Source organism: Solea solea, chromosome 7 (assembly GCF_958295425.1).
Source record: "Solea solea chromosome 7, fSolSol10.1, whole genome shotgun sequence".
Lineage (NCBI taxonomy): Eukaryota > Metazoa > Chordata > Actinopteri > Pleuronectiformes > Soleidae > Solea > Solea solea.
In genome coordinates, this window is record NC_081140.1 from 30,929,627 (window position 1) to 30,942,762 (window position 13,136).

Consider the following 13,136-nt stretch of genomic DNA (forward strand, 5'->3'; position numbering starts at 1 on the left):
AACAAACAGGCTTGTTGTAGTTGTAGTTGACGAGTGATAGTAAAGCCAGTCAAAAGATGGCCGCTCTTCGGTGGCCACCATGTTGGACATATACAAAAGCTGCTAGATGACGCCTCTCTGTTGGCATCGCTTTAAGCCTGCGTCAAGCGCACCAGGGGTTTGGGATTGGTTCCATTTCTTTTTTCAAGAGTCCTCGACAGACTTGACTGCATAGCAAAATCAGATTGCTGGCAGACTTGCACTCGTCCATACACGAGATATTTAACCTTTTCTGTCTGTGTTTGTTTCAGGAGTGTAGTTTTCCCTGGCTGAAGAGGGCGTGTGTCTAACCCACAGTGTTGCTGCTGTGCCCATGAGGTAACATCAGGACCTACCGCTGCCTCATTATCACCCTTGGTCCATCCATCTCCCTGTCCACTCCCCCATCCTCCATTGGACCAACCCAGCCATGGGCCAGAAGATCTCAGGCAGTATTAAGTCAGTGGATGTGCGCGGGGAACCTTCATATCCGCCGGTGCGGCGTGAGCTGCGAGGCCCAGACTTCTGCCGGCCCCCGAGACTGGACTTACTGCTGGACATGCCACCGGCCACTCCTGAGACACAACTGCGCCATGCCTGGAACGCAGATGACCGATCGCTCAACATCTTTGTGAAGGAGGACGACAAGCTGACATTTCACCGGCACCCTGTAGCACAGAGCACGGACTGTATTCGAGGCAGGGTGGGCTACACCAGAGGCCTCCATGTCTGGCAGATTCACTGGCCAGCGAGACAGAGAGGAACCCATGCTGTTGTAGGTGTGGCCACTGCTGAAGCAGCTTTACACTCAGTGGGCTACATGGCCCTGGTGGGCTCGGACTCTGAGTCCTGGGGCTGGGACCTGGGTAGGAACAGACTGTACCACGATGGAAAGAACCGACCGGTTTCTACGTCGGCACCCACGTACCCGTGTTTCCTGGAACCAGACGAGTCTTTTGTGCTTCCGGACTCTCTGACAGTAATACTTGATATGGATGAAGGAAAGCTGAGCTTCATGGTAGACGGACAGTACCTGGGAGTGGCGTTTAGAGGGCTGAAGGGCAAGAGACTGTATCCTATCATCAGTGCTGTGTGGGGGCACTGTGAGGTGTCCATTCGCTATGTCAACGGACTAGATCGTAAGTCGTACACCTATCGCACGCATGCGCACACACACACACACACACACACACACACACACACACACACACACACACACACACACACACACACACACACACACTTTACAATGCTTGACCAGTGATGTCAAACTCAGTTACAGAGGGGCCAAAATTAAAAAGCATTTATGAATATAATATAAAGGTATAATAAAATGCCTTTTCCATCCATGAGGTAACTTGATGTGTGTCAGTGGAGGAGCGGGGAAGACTTAACACAGCCGCATACAATTGTGTGGCGGGCTAGATGTGGCCCGTGAGCCTTAGGTTTCACACTGCAGGACTACTTACAGAGTAACATGTAACACAAACAGACAGATGAGCATATGGATGGCAGTTGGTGTTAGAAGGTGCAGCTCGTGGTCACAAAGACAGGATGACTTAATACGCCACATTGCTTTAAAAACGTTGTCCAACTTTTAATAGATGGCATTATTTAAACATCAAGCTTGACTGACTTGAGGACTTGTTTTCCACATTGATTCACCTTCCAATGTAAAACTAATCCTACTCCAACAAACTGGCTCATCACACTGAACTTGCTGTGATTGTCTTCTTTTTCCTGCATCATGGTGAACACACTGAGGCAGCAGTAGTTAACTCTGGTAACTACACCTGTTTAAAAAAGACTAACAAGATAAAGTGTAAAGTGAGTGAAGGGTGCACAGATTTTATTAGACTTGAATCTGTTTGTTTTTGCAATAATACGGTTATTTAGCCACTCTCTTACACTGCAGGGGAAATTCCTTCATTGACGGCCGTACTCGCCCTCATGTTGAGCACACTTTCTTGATTTGGTGTGTGTCGCTAACACGAGCCAGTGTTTGCTGTAGATAAAGTCGATATTTGCAGCAGAGTTGTCGGTGAGGTGCGTCAGTGAAAGCAAGAAGAAAGGCACCCTGCAGCAAACAAACAGTAAACGATGTTATTCCTAATTGCTTAACTGTATTAGCTAAATCAAATCATTGGATTATATCTTGACATTCACTGAATTTGCACAGGACTATGAAAGCCACAGTGTGGGCATCAAGGGCATTTGTCCTGGACATCAATGGAACCAGCGAATGATCCCTTTAAAACTTGCCTTTTGTACTGATAACAATGAACAGAACGTTCCTATTCATCATTAAGATTAAGATTATATTACTGAAGAGATGTAATCTCCTGGAATAAAACTGCTGCATAGAGCAATTCACAGGTTCTGACACGTGAGTGAGTATTACTGTAAATGGAATGGAAAAACTAAACCTGTTGATGTCACACATCACCACTCACTGTCGCATGTCTCATATTGTTTAGCATGACAGAACTTGTTTGGCCAAAAGTCAAATACGGAAGACTAATGAAAACGGCTAATATTATACACTTGTTGAACTCGTACTGACACTGTAATCACAATGATTATTGGTTTCCAAATGAATGGATATTTGGCATTCAGTGAAAACCACTTACCCAATGTCTCAATAGCTCTGTCTTTAACCTATTGTTTATAAAATCAAGACTGCTTTAGTGAGATGTGGTTATGGGAGCGAATCTTTCCACATTGTATAAATGTCTGTAGTTTATATTTAGACCTGTTCATCCAGAATGCAAGTTTCGTGCAAAGTTAGTTCAGTAATTATCAGCTTAACAGTCCATGGAGAAAATGCAGGGTAGGGCCAGTTGGGAGGAAGTAAGACTTGGAACCCAAATGTATGTAACAATGTAATTCAGTCACCATTCTAATCAGTTTCCATCACATTTGTGTGTGCTGATGTTAATTTACACTGCACATGCCTGTAATCAGGCAACAATCAGGGAAAACAAAACTAACAAGTGTCCCATTTGTATGATATTCTCAACTGTAACGGCTCCTTCCTGCTCGTTAACCTCATCAAGACACCGCTGTGTCTATAAGAGTCCCAGTTCTACTTTTATAAAGCAGTCAATATTAGTCAGAGGGAGGAATATATAATAAAATAGGCATTTTTGATGGGATCCTTCCACTGTTGTTTTTAATGATATTGTTTGGACTAGGGCTTTGCCAATATCATTCAATATAATACCAATATGCAATTTTACACAATTAAAAAAATCATATCTACATGAATGAATGATATACAGAAGCTTTGGGTCATAGTGTCACTGCGCACTTTTTCAGAAAGTTTGGTAAATCCCGAGGAAGGATGTCAAATGAACACGTGAACTTTCTCGTGGAGGTTCTGAGTCCCCGACAGGAACAACATGGATGAGAGTGCGTGACACAAAGTCTCTAAGATAAAGTTTTGCAGTGCTGGTGGATCATTTATCTGCGCGCTGCTTTATTATCGCCACATGATCCAATAATGATCTTTACGACGAGGATCGAGTGCATCTGCCATGATTTGCAGGGGATCCGAGTAGATCTTAGTAAAACCTCTTGACAGACACAAATTAGTCAAAACATTGGTATAGCTGCGATATTGCTTGGACACTGCGTATTTTTCCAGGTATTTGCTGTGTAAATTCTTATTAGACACTGATCTAAAATAAAAAGAAGCCCAGCCAACATAATAGAACCCGACCGTAAACATTGTTATTTCAAAATAAGCTATTTCTCCTTCTTCAGCTGTTGTGGCTGTGGAGCTGTGTGTCAGGGAAAAAGGAAATAGCTGCATAATAACTACATTACCTGCTGTCCACACTGTTGTCCCAGACATGGCAGTTTGTGCTACTGAGGTAAATCATGTGCCCGGATCAATCAAACACACAAATCACGCCATACAGTTGAACTATAATAACGGTTTTATTTCGTCAAAAAAAGGCTAAAAATTTATTAATGAAAAAAAGACATTATACATACATACATTATAGTAATACTAATGTAGCTTTAAGTTGGAAAAACTGAGTTTAAATGTGTAATAATGCATGTGTGTGACTCGCGTGAGTTTTCCTCTTGCTTTATTGTAGACCTCAAACATTACAGACCACAGTACCTCGGTCCATATTGCCTTTATCCATTGGTGCATACTGTATGTGGCTCGTTCAGACAATGCATACATCAGCCGACGTTTCAGGCCATAAATATTTAGAGTTTTTTCTTGTGATGGAATGAAAATGAGACACGCACTGTTATCAGGTTTCAGGCACATCCTGATGAGATATGGAAAAGAAACGATGTTGCTGTTCCCTCATCCTGGTTCTGTGCTTCCTCTGTAAGTGACTCAAAGTGACTTCACTTTTCTGATTTCCTGGGTTCTTGTCCTTTTCTTTGCCTTGTGTTCTATTCTTTTCTCTTTTTTTCCTTTTATTCCGCTCTCTTTATCTCTGTTATTCTGGGGGTGGAGTAGTTAAAGTCAGTGGTTAGGACCTGTACCCTGTGTGAGAGACATCATGGTCGCAAGTTCGACTCCACCCCTGGCTGATTGTACTCAATTCAATTGTAAGTTGCTTTGGATAAAAGTGTCTGCTAAATGACATGTAATGTAATGTTCTGTAGTTCATACATTCTGGTGAGCAATAAGAGATGTAGCTTAGACTTTTCTCTTCTGTCTGTATTGTCCTTTAATGCCCTGCAATAATGCACTTTTCCTACATTTCACTCTATGACGTCCTGTGGCCTTTGTCCCAGTTGTTTACGTGGTACTGACTTGCTAATGTTTTCAAAGTGCTGGTTCAGGTGTGGTTTTGTGAGGTACTGACACACATGATGTCTCGCCTCGGCACGGTTTAAGTAGCGTGACGTTCCAAGCGTGCTGAGTGGGTTGTGTGTGGGTTGTGTGTGTGTGTGTGTGTGTGTGTGTGTGTGTGTGTGTGTGTGTGTGTGTGTGTGTGTGTGTGTGTGTGTGTGTGTGTGTGTGTGTGTGTGTGTGTGTGTGTGTGTGTGTGTGTGTGTGTGTGTGTGTGTGTGTGTGTGTGTGTGTGTGTGTGTGTGTGTGTGTGTGTGTGTGTGTGTGTGTGTTTACCGATGTTTGAACATGTTGCTGTGATGCTCATATGGAGTTTATTGCCATGGTCGCCTCCCTCCCCGCTCAGCTGTCTGCTACTTGACAAAAGTGTCACCTGATCAAATCTAAACCTGATGACGTCACCGATATGTTAAATATATATTCACAACTTTCGTACCAAAGTCCATCAACAGAATCAGTGATTCTGCATCATGCCACACAGGAGTCGTGGATCCAGTTTCTAAGGCCAAGATAAAGTGGTGAACATTCATTCATTCACCGTCTACCATTTTGTCCTCCACATGAGGGTTGCGGGGCTACTGGAGCCAATCCCAGCTGATGGAGGGTGAAAGGTCACGCAGACAAACAACCGTCCACTCTCACATTCACACCTATGATCAGTTTAGAGAGTCCAGTTAACCTTTGCATTGTTTCACCTTTGTTTGGACTGTGGAGAGAAACCAGAGTAAACCCTCGTAAACCCTCGTAAACCCTCACGCTGACTCCACACCGACACAAAGGCCCCTGATGGACCGGGTTGTGAACCCCGTGCCTCTTAATTTCAAATGGGTCAGTGAAGTCCATTTCTGGCTTGTACTTGTGCTGGCAGCCATGTTTTCCCTGAGAGTGTTTCCACACAGGACGTGTGCAGAGTGAAGTTCCCTCAGACAAACACAGCTCTAAAGAACCTAAAGTGCATTACACAGAGACTGTAGACTGTAGGACGGTGCTAAGCTCCTCCCTCTCGTCTTATCTCATGTGTCATGTCGACCACGACAAGCACACGACACCACAGTGGCCTCTGATCCACACTCGCACAAACACACACAACACTGCTCTTTTACAAATGAACTCTATTTGACTGGGTTGTTTTTGTGTGTTCTCTTTTCTACGGTGTTTTCCTCCTCCTCCTCCTCCTCCTCCTCCTCCTCCTCCTCCTCCTCTTCCTCTTCCCTTGGTCGACAAATCCTTTATTTGAATGTTTACACTCTCAGTTGTGCTGGCAGTTGCTGTGGAAACTCTGTTGGGTAGGTGGGTGGTTAATTGTTGACCCGGGCAGCTCACACACTAGTTTGCCGGCCGAGGGTTTTGCTCTATGCAAATGAGATGTCTTGCTTCTGCCTGTCTTGCTTCTGCCTGTCTTGCTTCTGCCTGTCTGCCGTTCAGCATGCCGATGAAACGGATCCACTGCTTACAGAAGCGTGTTCCACAGTAGCTGCACACATCTATGTTAAAGGGAAAGTTATCCCAGTCACCCTGTTGAAATGAAAAACCACGTTGATCCGCCTCATGCTGTGTATGAGGCAGGTAACAGTGTTGACGTGTGAGGAAACCTCCCAACAGTCACTGCAACATTCTCATGACATCATGCTACTGTTATCTGTTATTATGAGGGAATGAAGTGATGTGTACAGTGTTATCTAATTGAGCCGTTTGAATCAGTTAAGTCTGTGGTTCTCAAACTGTGGTACGCAAGCTTCCTCGGGCAGAAATCCTGTTGACCAGGGTATGTGCTGATATTAATATGATATAAGATAATAACTAGAATCACCTTTTCTCTCCATCTTAATCTGACTGTGCGACACCAGTGTGAGGACGAGAGAGAAGATGATGTTATTGGGAATAAATCTGCCGCTGACTTTGCTCGACATGTTCACACCTCTGTGTTTTAACGTTGGCAGTGATGGTGTTTGAGAGCTCAGTGTTTTCTGCAGCACTTTTGTCAGTTGTAGTTTCAGGACTTACTTCATTCTGTACTTACTTTTCTTCAAAGATGGTTTGAAAATGAACATTAACTAGCAGTTAAGTCTTTAACAGCTAGTTTTTGAACACCATGATAATGCAAACTCACACAAGCATTTCCTTTTTATGAGCTTTGTCGTCCTACTAAAGATTTCATGGCACGTGAGCTACTCTAATGGCTTCTGCCTTCATCTGCACTCATTTGTCTCTGTTGTAATAGGACGATGCATCAATTTCCTGTTTGTTTTGGCTTTGGCCCGTGTCCCATCGTTCCGAACAATCAAATCAGTAGACCAGGTAAAAACCTCTGGTGGGTGAGAACACCAGATCTTTACGGGGGGGGGGGGGGGGGGGTGTTCCTGGTTCCAGGGTACATCTTCAGCCCCTCTTTTATATTTGAATATTTCACAGTTAGTGACTGCTAATGATGTGAGTTAAATGATCGCACAGCAAAGCATGAACTTTGCTTAAACCTACAGTAGTTGAGTAAGCAGCTGCTGCCTGGGCTGATGTATGTATGTATGTATGTATGTATGCATATGTGTATATATATATATATATATATATATATGTGTGTATATATATATACACACACATATATATGTATATATATATGTGTGTATATATATATACACACACATATATATGTATATGTATATATATATATATACAGTATGTATATGTGTGTAGTCTACGTGATACACGTGCAGTCAGGTGTAATATGTGACGATATGCTCTGCTGCGCCTGCAAACGTCAGTGTTGTGCTCCAGTTTCCTTCTCACTCATTCATCATTGATCTAATTCTGTCCTGAACACGTTCATCTGCTCGTTCCTCTGAACAGCGAGCGAACGTATTGACAGTGGGGTGCGTCCACACACCTCGGCTGTGTATGTAGACACGTCCACTCTTCATCTTCAAACTAGGTCAGAAATGCACGGTTAGGAACCTGCAGCCTCGAGCCGTTACCATGTGGCATGTAATTATGGGATGGAGTTTAATGAAGGGTTAATTGGAATGTCTTACACGTCTGACTACTTAAAGAATTGGACCAAAGTGGGTGGGGATATCCTTCATGTGGAGACTGTTAGGTTGACTGTAAGCCGTCTCACCTCAGTGAGGACAGAATAATGACGCAGGCATCATTCCACAACTGCCCCCTCCTCCCTCCTCCCTCCTCCCTCCCCCCTCCTCCCTCACGTTGCTCTCCATTAAATGTCAGGTGGGTGAGCGCAGCGGCCCAGACGCTCTCTCCCACACTCTTTTCACTTGTCTGTCAGAATCTTTTCTTTGGCCGCGAGCTTATAACAAGAGTTAAATGGTTGACAGTCGTGTGACGGATTGTGGCGGGAGATGCACATATTCAGAATATTAAAAAATGCTTCAAGCTTATGAGCCTGGATTCATTATTAAACCTGTTTGTATGTGTGAAAGGCGCCAGGCAGGCTGGTTTCAGTCTTCATTGTTGATGAATGCAGCTGGGTTAGACTCACAACCAACCCGGTGACGGTTCCTGTCTGACTGCAGACACAGACCCGGTGACGGTTCCTGTCTGACTGCAGACACAGACCCGGTGAGGGTTCCTGTCTGGCTGCAGACACAGACCCGTGACGGTTCCTGTCTGACTGCAGACACAGACCCGGTGACGGTTCCTGTCTGACTGCAGACACAGGCCCGGTGACGGTTCCTGTCTGACTGCAGAGTTATTGGAGTCCTGACGGTGTCGCCTCTCTCGGCAGAGCACGGTCTTTCTGGTCGCTTCACTCTTCACACATTGAACCAGGCGTCCATTACGGGTGCTGATGTAGACTTTTGTGTGACTTTCGGGGAATATTTATTATATATTTATTATATATATTTATTATATTTAATATTTATATGTTTATTTCGGTCATGTCAGTTCGATCACTCATCATCACACATCATCTTGGTGTAGTTCACACAATACACATAACCGAAAGGGAAAGCGGGAGAAGCTAAAGCTTATCTAGTCCCGCCCCCATTATCCACAGAATACATATTTTTTCATCATACAATACATAATTATTCTTTTTCTTATGTCATTTTGACAAAACCTGTTTCAGCATCAGGTATCACTCAGAGATGTAGTCTAGCTCCACATGTGATGAAACCATGTCTGGTGCACAAATGACCATGTTGAGCGTGTGCTTTACTCTGACCTGCACTGTGTTTCATAGCTAAGTGTTTCAGTCGTCTTAACCCGGTCACTAATGTCGGCTTGTCTGTCAATATCTGTGTTACTTTGAATGAATGGATTTAATGAAGTTTGAAGAGATTTTAAATGAGTTTTTTGAGAGTTGCACATAAACATTTAGGATATTTAGGTCCTTTAGATGATGATGATGAAATGTTCACATGGAGATGTGACAACAATAGGACTGTGTGTGTGTGTGTGTGTGTGACATAAGAAAACGTTCATCATCATCCAACAGCTCCCAGAGTGTCGTTGTTCTTTTCTTATTCACACTGACTTTCTTAAATCTTAAGTCTTAAGTGTTTTATAGTAATGCACCGGCCCACGCCCTCTTCTCTGGTTTTGGACTATTTCTGTTTGTGTGACAGATGTTTTTGTTGTTAACGTCAGGACGACACTGCTGCCCACAGATGATACATGTACCATGTGCATTTGTGACCATACACACTCCCAGTACAGTGAGAGAAGCTGGTTACTATGGAAACTGCATATATGCGGGGGCTGTGCTGATGAGCAAGTGATATGAGGGTAGACAGATTGATGGGTGCTGTCAGCGTCTTATAGGGGGTTCCTTCTCTGTGAGAGAGATCTCAGGAGTCTACAAGTGTAGATTAATGGAGACACCTGTTTGTGGCTTATCTTGTAATCTGACGTTCAAGAGAATGAAAGTGCCCAAATAAACTCTAATCCCACGTGACTGCACGTTGTCTGTATTTGGTCATTGAACGCGTCTTTTCGATTGCATCACTGACCCCGTTGATGTGCCTGTAAATGAATCCACATGTCACCTGCGTGTCCTCATGCTGCTCTCATTAAGAATGTTGTGAGTCGTGAATCCAGACAGAAGCAAACGATCTGTTTCTTTTTCATTTTGTGAAAGAACACGACAAAGATTCAGTAATTTACAGTGAGTGTAGTGTAGTCTGCTGCTGCTGCTGCTGCTGCTGCTGCTGCTGCTGTTGCTGCTGCTGCTGCTGCTGCTGCTGGGATTCACCTGGACTTGTTGTGTGGACAGTCCTCTATCAGCTGTTCTTTACTTGTGTGGTTTTTATTTTATTTCCTCTCACTGCTGTTTGAAAGGTCACACTCCAGAGGAGACAGAATTACCTCTGATTGTAAATTACACCTTTAAAGCAAAACATGGACTTCCTAAAGTGATCGGTCACGAGAAAAAAGGCAATCACTGATCTTAAAGGAGACATTTTGTTAAGATTTCTGTGGCGATCTGCTTTTAATTATGATGTCATCTGAAAAGATGTTTTTCTGAGTTCATGTGTCTCTTGTAGTCATGTTTACATGCTCACTCTGCAGTGGTCATGTAACTGCAGGGGCAACAGTAGATGCCCAGAGGTAATGCCTGTGGCTCGGCCTGCTCTGGCTCCATGAATCCACTCCAGACGAGATGGTGTTTGTAGACGGTCTCTGTTTATGGGGATGTGGTTCACTTTGAATCCTCGACTCGACGGGTCATAGAGGACACTCGTCTGTGTTTGGCTGGATACGTTTGACTTTGGCTTTTCTTCTGTTAAAATTTAACACAAATATAATTACAACTGCTAAACACTTATGGTCTGATTCTATAACCTGCAGTATATTTTAAATTTAAATAACATACAAACTAATCCAAAAATGAAACTTTGTCAAAGGAACATTCAAATAAAAAGTTTTAGTGATCTAGAAGAATCACTAAATGTTTTTGAGAATCAAATTGTGTCATTTGTGATTAAGGAGAGAATTTTTAAATGATATTGTCTAAATATCGATATCATCTAAATAAAAAAGACAATAGTTCCCGCAGTGACACACAGACTTAAAAACATCACACTGTTGGTATCGGTACCATTTAAGCTCCCCACTCTCCTCCTCCCTCGCTCAGCTCTCAGCCCACTTCTTGGCATTTGGTTTTAGCCTCAATGTTTCTTCCCACTTTCAGTTGAGTTATTTTCTACAATTTTTTATGTGATTAGTGACAAATCTCTCAGTTTACTTTGTAGGGACTACAACACGTTCCTGTTTCCCTGTCACACTAGTTTTAGTGATTTGCAGATTCTTTTAGCATCGTAAATGTTGAACTATATGTTGAAATATATATATATATATATATATATATATATATATATATATATATATATATATATATATATATATTATTGAAGCCGACAGTTCATAAAATCAGCTTCTTCATCAGTCCACAAGAACTGTCCCGTCCTGAATGTCTCCACATTTGATTTGTAAAGAACTTTAAACCACAGTGTTTTTAGTTGTGCTGCACAGAAGAATAAACACCAGGCAAAGAAATACATGTGAAAACAGCAAAAAACATGAAGTCAGACTTGTATTTTAAAAGTCCGTCTTCAGCCGGACAAACACAATAATTCGTTTCTTCTAAAGTCTTTTAACTGAACTTGTCTTGTCTCTTCACAGCGGAGCCGCTGCCTCTCATGGATCTGTGCAGGAGAGTCGCTCGACTGGCTCTGGGCAGAGAGCGCATCCATCACATCGACACACTCCCACTGCCTCAGACTCTAAAGAACTACCTCCAGTACCAGTGACCGCACACACACACACACACACACACACGTTTGATGATTGTTACCTTCAAACTGAAACATAAGCATCAGACATGTGCAAGGACGTGGACTCTGACACTGACTATGAACAGGTGATGGGGGGCGGTTCTGTTTACTCTAGCGTTGGATTCTCCATTTTGTTTTTCAGTTCCTGATTTTCAGCTTTTACCATTTTTGAATATAAACATATCTATGTTCAGTAAACAACACGTCCTCAGCTGTGGGAGCTTCCTTTGAAACATGCAGCAGGCTCCCTTCACATCACAGGAGGGAGCGACCAGGGGAAGCATGAGTGGCCAACAGTTGTTTGTAGTTGTCGTGCACACAGGGTACTACACAACGCTGATATACATGATGTCACAGCTTTTTTGTTGTAAAACAGCTCAGAAATTAGGCTAAAAGTCAAAAGCATTTTCATCATTTAGAATTCCCCTCCCTCTCTCTCTCATCGCTCAGTGTCTCTCCACCTCTGGTTTAGTTTCCAAGCCTCCATGTTTTCTGTTTGAGGGTGAAGGATGACGCCTGTTCTCTCGCACTCTTTTAAACGCTGATAAGAGTTTGATCCAAAGCTGAAGCTTTGTCTTCGACTGCTAATGTGCCTGCGCTGAGAAAGCACACACACACACACACACACACACACACACACAGCACATGACCACGCCCCCTCCCTGAAAAGTTTTAAATGCTGCTTTTTCTTTTTTCTGTTTTTTTAAACTTCCAGATTTACTTTTAAAAAAATCATGGTCTTGTAAGATTTTTTTTTAAATGATCTTTTGTTTTTGTTTTTCTGCGGGACCAGACGTTGTCGCATGTACGGTGGAAGAATGTTGCTGCCATGAGACTTTTAAATGTGAATAAGAATAAATTCAGCTCAACTGACACTTTTCCACGTGTGATCGTCTTTTCTCTCAAAGCTGTTATTGTTAAAGCTGCAGTAAGGAAGATTGAGTCACTTTGATCATCATTCTCAGTGACGCAGGACTGTGTTCATCCCTCATTGTTTACGAGAATCAAAGTGGTTCCCTCAGCGCAGAAAACAGGAAACAACTTTTTTTACAGGAAACAAGTTTTTCACAGGAAACAAGTTTTTCACAGAAAACAAGTTTTTTACAGAAAACAAGTTTTTTACAGGAATCTATCTTTTACATGAAACTATTTTTTTACAGAAAACTTTTTTTTACAGATTTTTTTTTACAGAAAACTTGTTTTTTACAGAAAACTTGTTTGTTACAGAAAACTAGTTTTTTTACAGAAAACTATTTTTTTAACAAATCTATTTTTTTACTGAAAACTTTTTTTACAGAAAATATATTTTTTTACAGAAAAACATTTTTTATTGAAAACGTTTTTTTACAGAAAACAAGTTTTTTTCAGAATTTTTTACAGAAATCAAGTTTTTTACAGAAAGCTATTTTTTTACAGAAAACTATTTTTACAGAAAACTAGTTTTTTACATAAATCAAGTATTTTACAGAAAATTGTTTTTTTACTGAAAACTTTTTTTTACA

General features: G+C 42.2%; 1 protein-coding gene across 2 annotated transcripts in view; it reads left to right on the top strand.

The window, feature by feature from the left end:
- LOC131463115 (SPRY domain-containing SOCS box protein 4-like) overlaps positions 1-12,509 on the top strand; it is a 32,822-nt gene extending 20,313 nt beyond the window's left edge. For both annotated transcript variants that reach the window (XM_058634812.1, XM_058634813.1), the window contains 2 exons: positions 291-1,157; positions 11,483-12,509. In XM_058634812.1, the coding sequence (XP_058490795.1) occupies positions 449-1,157; positions 11,483-11,610 (837 nt within the window). In that variant the 5' untranslated portion in view covers positions 291-448 and the 3' untranslated portion in view covers positions 11,611-12,509. The remainder of the gene's footprint in view (positions 1-290; positions 1,158-11,482) is intronic.
- Positions 12,510-13,136: the final 627 nt, after the last annotated feature.